This window comes from Anas platyrhynchos, chromosome W, assembly GCF_047663525.1.
Source record: "Anas platyrhynchos isolate ZD024472 breed Pekin duck chromosome W, IASCAAS_PekinDuck_T2T, whole genome shotgun sequence".
In the NCBI taxonomy this organism is placed as follows: Eukaryota; Metazoa; Chordata; class Aves; order Anseriformes; family Anatidae; genus Anas; species Anas platyrhynchos.
Genome location: NC_092620.1, coordinates 6829762 through 6843485, shown reverse-complemented (window position 1 = coordinate 6843485; position 13724 = coordinate 6829762). Strand labels below are relative to the sequence as shown.

The following is a 13724-nucleotide window of genomic DNA, read 5'->3' as shown; positions in this document are numbered from 1 at the left end:
CTGAAGAAAAGGTCTGAAATATGACTCATGAATCACCATTGTTTGAGGAGAACTGCACAATGCAGGGAAGAAAAAAGAAAAGTTGCTGCACAGAACAGAAGAGAGCAGTCTTTCAGACTTGATACCCTTCCCTTGGGGACAGATTTGGCAGGCAGGTTTTGCCAGCTTACATCCATATAATATGTTCTGTGCCATTTTTTTGACAGTGTATCCTGTCATAGTTTTCACGCATCAATTTATGTGACAAGGATCAGGGATCCATTCCAGGGAAGCAGTTGTAGGTTTACACTGGGAGTCACTAAATGGCAATGTGTATCCCATGTGCAACTTCCTTCCATTCCCTTGATTTAGGTTTGTGTTGGTAAAATACCCTAATATCTTAGAGGTGACAGTAACAAAGTTTGCATTTGTACTTAACATTTGAAGGAATGTGTTCTCTATCCATCTCATCTGATGAGAAAGTGCCTGACATGACTATAAAGGAAGTAAGAGTGTTACAGCATGATTGTCCAAGGGATATTTTTTACTTCTGGAAGACAAAATGGAATGTCATCAGGATTCCAACAGTAATGTGACTCGCATTTTACTTCTTTCACCTAATATTCTAGAATTCATCCTCATTTAGTAGGACTCAGATTTTCCAACATGGGCAATGCCTCAAGTTCTAGCCTGAGTGTATAGTAAAATTCAAGAAAAATACACCAAGAATCTGAGAATAAAGAATATGTGATAAGCCTGGGTAATATTTGGCAGAATAACTCTGATCCACCTCTGTGAGAAGAGGAAGATTTTTTAGGTCAATTTTTTTTTTTTTTTTTTTTTTTTGACAGAAGCATGAAAGAGTAAACTGTGAGCAGAAATAATAGCAGAAGTCTCTGGAAAAGACACATTGGTGGTATAATTATTTTGGGATGGGATGAACAAAAGCAGCAGTTTATTCTTGTCTTACACACATGGCACAACATACAGAACCAGAACAAATAACTTACAAAATCTCATACACCATGCTTTCTCTCGAACAGCTTCTATTAAGTTACAACACGATAACAAATCAGGTATTTAGTTATGACAGATTTCCATACATGGATAGCCTCCCATTCAAGGAGTTATTGTTTTTGTAAACTACTTAGACAAACATCATTTTTTACATGTTTAATACAATACAGTATCTTTAACAGAGTTCAAGATATTCACAATGAGAATTGAATACTTTATAAAACAGCAGCATTTCTCATCTCAAGACAGGTCTATATTCACTCCTGCCTTGTCTGGTTTACAGATGTGTTACGAGTCTTCTTTACTCAACTTTCCAAGCTAAACATTGCTTTAAATGAAAAAAAAAATCTATTTACAGTTTTTTCAATTTAATAAAAATTTATTTGCTTCCCTTTCCCATTCCTACCCCCTACCCCCATCAACGACTGCCATTTAGCTGGTAAAAATATTAACCCTCAGGCTGCTATATAATCTTTTAAACAGTTTTGATGTTTTGATGACAACTTGTTAGATGCAAAATGAACAATGGTCATCGCCCATCATTAACTTTAAAGGGTGGATTTTTTCTCCCGATGTCAAAATTTGTGTCCATTGGAGACAGATGACACTTGTCATCTGATTTTTAGATATAATGTGTTATTTATGGGCCAATATTCAAAACCTCCTTTCTTTCTTTTTTTTTTCTTTTTTTTTTTTTTTGTTTTTTAAATTGCAGGCAATACCACTCTACCACTCTATTTGGTGCAATCACTTTCATTATGAATTTTGTTATGTCCTTACTAGAAATAGTAACAACTCTGGCCGCATGGTGCTGCCTTAAACTCTCTCAGACAATATTAAATCAAAGAGTGTCTCCCCCTATCTATGGTGCCATTGTGCTGTTGTCTCACAAGAAGAGTTTTGCTTTGTGATTCCACTTCAAACCCCACTGAAGCCTGTGGGCATCTTTTCTTTGACTTAGTGTCCTTGAATTATATCTACTTGATATAATTGGATTGGCAAACTCTAGCCCTTGAGCAGTTCATCAGCTTTCTAAAGAAATAAGCAAAAAAGATTCCTCTCCTTTATACATACAATACGCATTTTTTTACATTGAGTGTTATCATAGACAGCTTGTTTATGTTATTTTGAAAATGAATTTTTACAAAATTTATAAACAGTGTTATATCAAACATTCTCAAAAACTGGAGAAATTACTGACACAAAACATGAAAGACCCTCAATAGAATTCTTCCAGTACTATTTCTCTACTTGCATATTTCATATTTCAGTGTCCTTTACTGCAAACATAATTTGGCCATATGGGAACAGAGAAAAGTCAACAAATCTCCAACAGTTTTGAATAAGACCTGCATCCGTTGTTTAATGAGCGTAACTGAACATCTAAAACATTTTTTTTTCCTGGTATGCCCATTCTGTTACCTTTACTCACATTGAGCAATACCTTAATTCCCAAATAGTTTCATTCATTGTAGTGGGATTACATGTGACAAAATTATATATGCAAAAATACTGAAAACTGTTTTCCACTTTTAAAATCATTATTCAGTTAACAACTAACATCATATTCTTCTTTATATATAATGTAAAAATGACATAGGAGTAGTATTTGCAAACTTCTGTATCAGAAATCAGTGTACAAACTTTAGGAAATAATCTTATAGTTGTGCTATAGTTCTGACAGCCTAAAAATGTATGAAGTGTGACCAAGAGTAAATTTCACAGGCCTAGATGCTTTGTTTATATACTTGGGTTTTGACACTTTATATTCCCCTAGCCTGGCACAATTTAAGTTTAAGCATACATATGTCACACTAACAAGACATTATAAAAATTTTTCTTACCACCACCAATTTTCAGTACAATCAGTAATGGACATTAATGCATATCAGCTAAGTGAAATGCACTTTTCAAGTAGTTTGTCTAACATAATACTGTATAAATTATAATGATAGTTTGTTTTCCTATCCTGCAAAAGTTAAAAAATGCATTAAACTTCGTATGTTGTGAGTAGTCTTATTGACTGTAATGATATAACTCACAGCTCAGGAAGCTAAATGGCTGAAAAAGGTTTTGTAATCTGTCTCACTATTTTCTTTGTTTTTCATTTAATGAAACAATCAAGAAGATAGACTTCCTTGTTGAAGTTTATACTGCTTCAGAAGTTTTAGGCTATGTAAACTGCAGAAGAATATAAATTTAATCAAATTAAGTTAAAGCCTAATGAAATAGAAATTCCTTTATTTACTCTGAAAATTTAGTTACCTTCTATTTTGATAATTCAATCCAGTTTTTACTCCCCCACCCCCACAAAAAAAAGTCTTGTAGTTACAAGCCTGTAATTATACATAGCAAAGAAAGAAAACTGCTCCTTGCCTATGGAAATTATATATAGTTTTTCAAGTTCCAACCCCTCTCTGAGCTGCTAACCATCACACAACATATGCCATTTGGCAATTTGTCTCCTAGGATATTCGCAAATTTCCTTCCAGTGTTCTCCACCTGTTCCTTCTGCTGAACATCCCAAGGTTAACTGGCCAATGACCTCATTTCTTGACCCTCTATCTGAATCTAAAACCAAAAATTCAATGCTGATATCATCAAGGCCCTCACAAGGAATGTCAAAGACAAACAATTCATTGAACACTGCATTGGGGGTACACTTCTTCACATGGGTTTTCTTTTTAGAAATTCTTTTCTTAGCATGGTACAGGTTCACTTTGACATAAGGATCTGCAATGAAAAGAAAGAACACAGATAAGCTATTGAATTGTCATTTAGAAATTCCTTGATCTAGTTGATGGTAAACTTTGTAATATACCAACAGAATTATGTCCCAGTGAGGGATAGTTACTAAAGATGATTTGTCTCATTCTTTTTTTTTTTTTTTTTTTTTTTGTATTTGCTTCTGAATTAGTCTCTTTAAGCTCCTTTTATGGTCACCAAATATGTAATCAAGACAGTCAGTAAAGTTTAGGGCATAATTCATCTAACCAAATGCTGGTGACTCCTCTATGAGATAAATTCTACCCTGTAGTTTGTTAACGCTCATGTTTACATGTCTACTACCTCTAAAACTGGTCTGAAAGAACATAAAATTGTAATGAATTCTGACAAATATATATCACTATATATTTACATGTAATAGAAATCTGCTTTTCACACATTTTAGAAGTAGGGGAAAATCATTAGTGTTAATAAGGCTCATGGAAAGCAAAGCCTCAAAACCAAGAGAATAATCCCATGCTGAGAGAATGGATGCGATTCATTTCAGTTGTGGATCTTTCTAAGTCAATTAATTTGATTAAATTTCTCCCACCGATTTTTATTGAACAAATTTAACATTAAACTTTAAATGTAAGACTACATTTCTTGATAGGATATGTACTTGACTTTATGTCTGTACTGTACTATTGAAAAAGGGAAGAGAAAATATCCATATTTTAGCTCTGTTAAACAATTTTGAGTGTTTGCAATCCTCAGAATTTTTCAACTGTTGCAAGATTCCTTCGCTATTGTCTTCAACAATAGCTATACTTCTTCAGAGCAATTCTAAAGAACACTTTAGAAATCATCCATTTCAAGTATATTTATTTTGCATTTATATTTACACGTATTTCAGTGCAAATATGTACCTGTTTCCAAAATCTCACGGTGCAGAGATGCAATGCAAATTCATTTCTATTAAGTGAAGTAGTCTATGCAAACAGTCAGCTAATAAACATCAAGAACAGTTGAACTTCTTCTCTTTTTTTTTAATTTATTTAAGTGAAATTAAATTGACCCATATTTAAAAATTCTATGCCAAAGCTATCAGACTGAAATGGTCAGATAATGAAAAATTTTTTGTTTCCTTGGATTGACAATGGTTTGACAGGAGTAAGGTATGATAGAATACATCTTCACTTTCATAATCTATCATCATAATAAACATTCTAAAAAATAGCTTTATATAATTAAAATGTTCATTAGCTTTGGAATGAGAATATGCTACACAAGCACTAAAAATATCAAAATCAGTATCCATCAGTGCTTTCATGCCATTGTTCATTTCTTTTTAAATGAACTTTTCTGTTATTTCTGGCTAATAGATAAGGCTGAAATGTTCCTCTTGATTTTATTAAGACTACTAGGAGACCTCAGCACCAATATTTCTTGGTGTTAGAAGTAGAAAGACTGTATTATTGGCTGTAGTAATTATGATTCAGTAGTTCCAAAGGGTACTTCCTCTTTCCTTCAAGAAAATCCTGTGTTGAAAGAGTTAAGTCTTACACAGAATCAATAGCAGATGTGCTATAATTTGTATAGTCCTCTGCTGTGTACTGTTCTTCTTGTGTGTTTGTCTTATTCTCAAGTGGTTAGTATATTGCATTTTAAATTTTATTATGTTATTATATTATCTAGGATTAACATGTATTTAAATGCAATTCTAGTACTGACTTCAAAGAAAGTTTCACTGAATGCAAAATGGCACAAGACCAGGAGAAGGGACTGCAAAAGCTTTAGTATACCCCCAAGCAGTGGGGTAGTTCACCTTTTCACCTTGCCAAATAAATGTTAATGCTCAGTGGGCCAAATTCAGCACAAATGAAACTGGTTGCCTTTTTGGATGCTAAGCTGAAATATACCATAATATACCCTATGAGGATCTCACTCAATATTGATCGTCATAAATAAACTGATCTTTTGTCATAAATAAAAGCTTTTAGTATCTGCAAACAACATCCCATACTTATGTCAGATGGATTCTGTTCAAGACAACGACAAAACTCATTGGCTTCCAGTGCTAACAGATGTCATAGTTTTTCTAATGTGTTTGAAGAACAAATTTCTAAAATATATACTCTGCAAAATAAAGCATTGACCTAGATATGAATGAAATTAATAGGCTGCAAATAATACAGACACCACTTCTGCATTTCTGGGCTATTTTTAATCTTTGAAATGTTACATTTCAACTGTCTTCTATGTTTACTGTACATTCTTTGGCCTTATTCATTAGTAAAACCATTACCTGATAATCCTGAAACATCAGATGTAGGTAGGTGCCTGGCTTTTAAAATAACAAGAGTTAGCGTGTTTGTTGCAGACTGATAACAGAGAGAGATCAGTAATTCTCCACACCCAGATGATTTCTAAGGAAATGAAAGGGAAAAAAAAAAAAAAGAAAGAAACAAAGAAATAAGACTATTTACGAGCAATTATATTGACCATGCTTGAAAGTAGAGCTAATAAGATTTCTAAAACGTCACATAACTGTGCATCCCAGACTAGTGTAGAAGTATATAACTTATGAAGCTATGCTGCTTTGTCTAGCAAATATAATTTTCCTGTACTATAGTTACATAACTCTTCTTATCATTAGCTATTAGACTGAACAAAAGTAAATAAGTAAATAAATAACTAAATGAAAATATGGGTTGACATGGCATCATTAGCTTCACAGATTAGAAATGAAATCCTACATCCTGAAAAAAAACTCTCAGTGAAAGAAAAACACCTTAAGAAAAACAAACTCCTGTGAAAGCTATGTTGAAAAAAAAAGAATAAAGGTAATATACAAAAAATCTTCCATAAAATCTTTTTAGCCATTAGCTATTCAAAAGCAATTAGTGAAATCTCATCCCTGACACTTTCTAATGTAGTATAATATAAATGGAATAAAGATAAGATCAAAGACTTTCTCTATGATTATTAGATATGAATTTGCAGGAGTAATTTAGTTCACAGAAAGGAGGAAGTCAAGGGAAGCAAGCAAAAAGAATACCTTATATACCAGAAAACCCAGTAAATTATCAACAAAATATCAGTGACATAGTTATAGTTGTAACATAGTGATAGAATTGCAAAATAATGATATTAGTTAAAGGTATGTGTCTGGTAGACATTTATTTGATTTGTCAGCATGCTTGCACTTTGAAAACAATCAGATTGAAAGCCAATATACAGTCCACTTCCTTAGCAGAGATTAAAAGACGTGTGTGAGACATGTGCATTTCTGTGGTTCAACTATGATTGTGGTCTTTACATTCTGAAATGAGACAATTATTTTACATATTTTTAGTTTAGTGAAGTTAATATGCTTTGTCATTGACTTCAGTGAGGTTTTGGCATCTCCCTCATATCTTACTGTCCTTAGAAGTGCTACAGCCTCTACCATGGTTGTTAAGAGAGAAAAGGTAGTAACAGCACTGAAGTGAAAGAACGTGCTACTGCACCACCAGTAGAGTCTCAAAGAGGTTCCAGTTCCTTCAGTAAAGACTACCTGTATTTTTTAAGAACCTGCTTATCAACCTCTGGATATGAAATGAAAGATGTGCATTGATTTCAATACACTTTGAGAAAACATGATTTCAAACAGAAAAGAGGAGTAGTAATAATAATAATAATAATGTATAAATCTTTGCATTCTTTCCTGTAATGTTCTTTTATTTCATTTGTATAGCTACCTCCTTATGCTGCCATTATGGAAACATCTCAATAGCTTACATGGTAAACTTGTACCCTTCTCTTTCCAATATGCTAGCAGCATTGCACAAGAATCAGCTAAAACTAGTACAACACTTCTAAATTTTAAATAAGAAATATGTTACCCTAACATTTCTTTTGATGATCTCTCTGTCCATTTGCATCCTTCCTTCTGACAATTCAGTTCCTTCAAGGGGGATGAGGACTTCTCCAATGACATCATCTCTGGAAAACCTGTCAAAGCTCAGGATCATAAAGTGAAGTGTTAAGTCTTGAATTTGGCTGTAGGGGATCCCATAGAATGTGAAAGTCTCATCAAAAGCTGGATCTAAGGTTTTTCTCAGCACTCTGGTTTTCACCTTGTGCTTTTTTTCAGGCAGGATTGTCATTTTGATATAGGGATCAGAAGTCATTGACTGTTCATCCATTGCTGGCAGCCCACGTGCTTCCTTGATGTTCACTACAAATGCCTTTTTCTCAAAGTTGTACTCTAAAGAGAAAAAGAGTATTCCTAGCTTGTCTTGTTTTTCTTCAGATGAAAGGGATGTGATGGACTTTAAACTATCAGGGGATACTGAATTTTTCTTACTTTCCGAAAAGTGTTTCGGAGACACATTTTCAAGATATGGAGAGCTCTGTATTTCAGAGGTTGTTTTGGGGAAATTGCCATTTAGATCTCTCTTCTCTAGGTCTAGATGGAGAGAATTCTTAGGCATTGCCAATTTGTTCTTTGCTTCACTTTTATCATCTGCTCCAAACTTCTTCTTACTATTGAGATTCTCAGGATAAATATCAACTCCCTTCAGAATATGGACAAACTCATATGGAGGGGTCTTGTTGGATTTGGAAGATTTGCGCTGGCAGCAGATCCAATCAAAAAGGGAGACAGAGAAGACAAGGCCAAATGCACTGAAGAGCCCAACCACTGTAGGAATTTCATCTGCAAATTAAATAAACAGCAACAAGCACATAAGCGGCAATGCCTTGGACTCTGTGTGATATTTAATAAAGTAATAATTTAGTAAAACAAACTGGTACAAGATGGTAATAACAGCAGTGTCAATGGACTAAAAGTTCTTTGCATTGTACATACCACTCGCCACGTTCAAGCATGAATGTGCAGTCCCATACAAAGACAATTGCTATGTTAGTATTTTTCCATTTATTGGGTGTCTGGAAGGAAAATACTGTTCTCATCCTAACAGCAATAATCATAAGTAATAGCTCAACTATTTCATCCCTCTAGGTGTAGTTTCTGTGTTTATATGTCAGTGAGTAAAACTACTTCAGGTTTCAGCTTTGAATTTATGCAGCTTTGTTGGTTAGGTAGTACAGATTCTGAAATATGTGTTACTTATAGATACATCATCTGCTTTTCACACCACTTCCTAGAACACTTTGTACACTCAATTAGCTCATTCTTATGGTCTGATCCCATAACTGCCTAGAGGTATCTCTTGACAAAAATCTGAGTTTAACACGAAGTTAAAACACTCAGTTTCAATGGGATTTTCAATACTTTGCAGGAAAAAGGCTACTAAGAAAATTTAGGATGATTATATACCAAGTGTATTATACAGATGGATGAGACTCTGGGTCACATGTGAGTCCAAAGCTGAAAAAATTGCTTAAGTGTATCACTGATACCCAGTAAGCTTTGAATTTAAAACACTATGAATTGAAGCCATAGAGAGTTTACAGGAAGGATCACAACTTTTTAGGAATATATAAGAAAAACATTAAACCAGAATTCTCCTCTAGCTTAATATGAATCCTATACTAAAATACTGAATGAAGAAAAAACTGAGCAAGCATTACAACCTCAATTGTCACGTGGGATACATTAGTTACATACAGAGTATCATTAGCCCTTCACAAGTATGCATTGAAAGGGCAAATGAGCACAACTAATTAGAAATCCAATTTTGCCCATAAGTGTAGTGGGTTTACGTGGCAAGGCTTTGGTAGCAGGGGGCCATAGGGGTGGTTTCTGTGAGAAAGATCTAGAAGCCGCCCCATGTTTGGGAAGGGCCCCATTGTTTTCCAGATCTGAGCCAATAAGCGATGTTGTTTTGCGCCTCTGTGAGAGCATATTTAAGACAGGGAAAAAAACTGCTGCGCCACACAGCAGCCGGGAGAGTGAAGGGAGTGAGAAACAGCCTTGCAGGTGCCAAGGTCAGTGTAGAAGGAGGGGGAGAGGTGCTCCAGGCGCCGGAGCAGAAGTCCCCTGTGGCCTGTGGTGAGGACCATGGTGAAGCAGGATGTCCCCCTGCAGCCCATGGAGTACCACGGTGGAGCAGGGTTCCACGCTGCAGCCCGTGGAGGAGACCACGGTGGAGCAGGTGGCCCTGCACCGACGGAGGCTGCCGCCTGTGGAAGACCCCTGCCGGAGCAGATTCCGGGCCGGACCTGTAGCCCGTGGAGAGGATACCACGCAGGAGCAGGTGATCTGGCAGGAGCTGCTGCCCGTAGGGGAGCCAGGTTGGAGCAGTTTTCTCCTGAGGGATGGACCCCGTGGTACGGACCCATATCTGGAGCAGTTCTGGAAGAGCTGCTGCCTGTGGGAAGCCCACGCCGGATCAGTTCGTCAAGGACTGCATCCCGTGGGTGGGACCCCACAGCACAGGGGACGAGAGTGACCGAGAAGGAGCGGCAGAGAAGAAGTGCTGTAGACTGACCATAACCCCCATTCCCCCGTTCCCCTGCGCCGCTCGGGGGGAGGAGGTGGAAGAGGGTGGATGGGGGGGAGGTGCTTTTGGTTTCTTTCCTTTGTTTCTCACTTCTCTAGCTTGTTAGTAATGAGCAATAAATCTTACTATCTGTCTTCTTATGCTGAGTCTGGTTTGCCCGTTACACTAATTATTGCGTGATTTTCTCGTCCTTATCTCAATCCTTGAGCCCCTTTCACATATTTTCTCCCCATTCCTCTTTGAGGAGGAGGAGTGAGAGAGCGGCTGTGGTGGAGCTCGGCTGCCCACTCGAGCGGAACCACGACAATAAGTAACACTACTAAGTGAGTTTAAACCTTCCACAATGTAAGAGCTTAATATTTATTCTTTGCAACAATGGAGACCAGTAGAATATTAATGGAATGATATTGTTGATGCATAAAGGCAATTGTGTAACAATTCTGGTTCCTCTAGCAAATAATTAGCAGATCCTCCTGGATGAGAGAAGCAAAACTATCTCCCTCTGTGAATTACTAAATCAAGTTCATCTAGGTAAAATCTGGACAAATAGATGTGCTACCACCATAACTTTGCTTTTCAGTGAGATGAGTCAAAAAAAAAAAGAAAAAAAACAAAAAAAAACACAATAACCATCACAATGAAGTAGGACATAATGTTCCAGCAAAGAAGGAATCAGGCCTGGCTATTAATTGCTTCTGACAATGCTCATGCCACTTCACCTTTGCTTACAAACCATATCAGTCTACATACTTAATTATAAGAATTTAATGAGATGACTGAAAAATATATACGTAATCAAAGTATTTTTCTAAGTTAAGCACGTGGCTCTGAGTTTCAAGAATTCTCTGGGCTGCAGAAATGTAAATGTACATGGTATAAAGGTAGAAAGCAAGGAGTAACTGAAAATTAATTATAATACTTTAAATAGCTTTTAAGAAAGATCTGCACATTTTCAATACTTTTTCATGAGATTACAATTAAAATTTTGATAGTAATGGAAATTATGCAATATTTTTATTCTACAAATACTGAAAGCAGTTGTAGAATCAATTTATTATTTAAAATATTAATTAACTGCCTTAAATAAGCAATTAGATGAGGATGATGTCACAAGCTTAGTTAGAAACATCAAGTGGGTAGGGTAGGCAGGAAAGGTAACGGTAACTAAAATGTTTTTACATCTACAGCTAATTATAATACAACCTGAATTTTTTGCTGTTGTCATAATGTAAATCATTTAGTTAGCATTCAAGGCAGTGTATTAATAGGAAACATCACTTATTGATCCTGGGAGAAATTCTTGTTTCAGTTATGTGATGCAAATCTGGAGCTACCTCACTTAAGTCAGTGGAGTGATCCTCTAATTAAACCACTGCTAAAGCAAATAACATCCAGGCTAGAGTCAATATTTGTAAAGCAGAGTTCAAAAACATTTTTACTCACAGCTTTTCTGAGTAAAGCTATTTAGTTACCTATTTCATAAGTGCACGTTATGACTTTTTCTGAAACTTGCAGTATCACAGTTATTCAATGTGTAGAAATGCCACAACTGAAAAGTTCATTGTTATCATTGCTATTCTCAGTGAACACAGATTAATCACAACAGAGCTGTTTAGCCAAAAACACTGGGATCCTGTATTTTCATTCTCCTAGCAATGTTCTTTACAGGACTACATTTCACTTTAACTAACGGTTGACAAGTCTTTCTCTATGACAAGTAAAAAGGAATGACAATTATTCCAAGAATGACAAAGATTTTCTCTGTGGCACAAGATGCATTTACATCATTTAACTCTGAAGCCGTGCTACTTTAACCGAGACAGAGAAAACAACATCAAACCGCCGTCATCCAAAAATGCACCTAGTCAAACCTCTCCAACACGCCGCGTACTGGGAGGCGCCAGGGTGGCTCAGCAGAGCCTGCCTGCATGCTCTTCTCCTGGGGAAGGGAGCAGTCCCCAGCAACTTCCAGCCCCTCTGCCGGGATGGGGATGCGCTTACCGAAGTGCTGGCGGCTGGCCGTGATCGGAGCCATGTTGGCGGCGTGCGCTGCCCGTGGTGCTGGGGATGCTGTCACTGGACCTGGGGATGCTGTCCGCGCTGTTGGGGATGTGGCCCGCGGTGCTGGAGCTTTCTGACGGGGAACAGGAGCCTCCCCCCCGGTGTCCAGAGACCTGCCCGGAGCTCTGAAGCCGTCTCCCTGTCTCTCAAACCACTCAGGCAGACGGCTTTTCCAACGTGGTTTAAAAATAATAATAATAATAAAAAAGTAAAAAAAAAAAAAAGTAAAAAAAAAGAAAAAAAATAAAGAAAAAAAAAGCGGTGGGGAAGGTGGAGGAAGAGTATGCGAGGGGACTGGAGGAGCGGGGGGAGGGGAAGCTTCGGTCCTCCCCTTTTGCACACTGATATACAACCTCCTTCCTGTTTTGGCTCTTCTGTGTAGCTCTGCTCCGAGACTGAAGACGTGGCTGAAACCCAAATTGACGCAATCCTGACGCTACAGGGCTGAAATCAGCACCTTTCCCATGTCCCATCCCCCTCCATCTCTTTGTGTGTCCATGTATCCCGTAGCCCCCCCCCCCCCCCCCCCCCCCCGTCTTTCTGGGGATTGAACACTCACTCATTGATTATTTTAACTGCCCTGCTGCAGGAGCTCCCACCCTCTGTCGGACACAGACAGGAATGCTAATGTCTGTGATTCAATGCATCTTGTGGAATACACGGGTGTGTCTGTTTTTCTGTGGTAACATCTATTTATCTGCTTATTTATCTATCAGCTGGACAGGCTACAATGATGTGAAGTAGATGCCAGCTGAGATGGTCCAGATGCCTTGGCTCCAACTGCAAGGCAGTTTTCTCCTATGACTAATGTGATACACTTACTGGATTTGAGTCACGAAAACTCCTGATGTGTTCTCCCTGTCCCTCCTCCCTGATTCTCCCCACCAGCCATTCCAACATAAAACCCCAAGCCCTTGTAATAAGTGGTCAGAACCAAAACGACTCTCAGAATAATCTTTATCAGAGTCAAATTTATTAAGCAAGCATTCAAGCAGGCAAAACAGCGCTGGGTGGCCGGGGAGTCTCCGCTCCACCAACGGCGCGCACCTCACCCCCACCAGAGTCCCCCTTTTATAGCTTGGTTGTTCCGGGTGTACATGGCATATCCTGGTATGTCCTGCGGTTGCGCGTACTGTTGCTAGGGGGTCGTCTCGGACCTCCCGGTGGTTGTGAGGATGAAGGCTGTAGTCTTCCTCTGCGTTGCGGGTTGTGATCTTGCTGAGAAAACACTATACATGTTCTTATCAGGATGGTCAGCTGGAAACTTTACAGCTATACAGGGTTGTCACAGCCCCCACAAGCTTTCCCACTGGTTTGATTAACAAACTTATTATATAGTATTTATTACAATCCCCCCTTTTTGTTTTCACCATTTTGTTCATCAAACCAGGCAACAGCTTCTCGTGCAAGTGGGAGGATGGGAGTTTCTTTACTAATAACCTGGTCTCCCTCTAAGTGTTCATATTGTTTTCTTATTAACATTAGGTGTGCTGCTTCCAATCTGCTCTT

The 13724-nt window shown here is 37.6% G+C and overlaps 1 protein-coding gene across 1 annotated transcript; it reads right to left on the bottom strand.

The window, feature by feature from the left end:
* Positions 1 to 880: 880 nt before the first annotated feature.
* Positions 881 to 12633, bottom strand: LOC113841203 (synaptotagmin-4). Its single transcript, XM_027447901.3, has 4 exons — positions 12156 to 12633; positions 7590 to 8404; positions 6011 to 6131; positions 881 to 3729 (listed from the first exon to the last, which is right to left on the bottom strand). Exons 1-4 carry the CDS (start codon positions 12187 to 12189, stop codon positions 3422 to 3424), a joined length of 1278 nt encoding a protein of 425 aa, XP_027303702.2. The 5' UTR covers positions 12190 to 12633; the 3' UTR covers positions 881 to 3421.
* Between the last annotated feature and the right edge of the window lie 1091 nt (positions 12634 to 13724).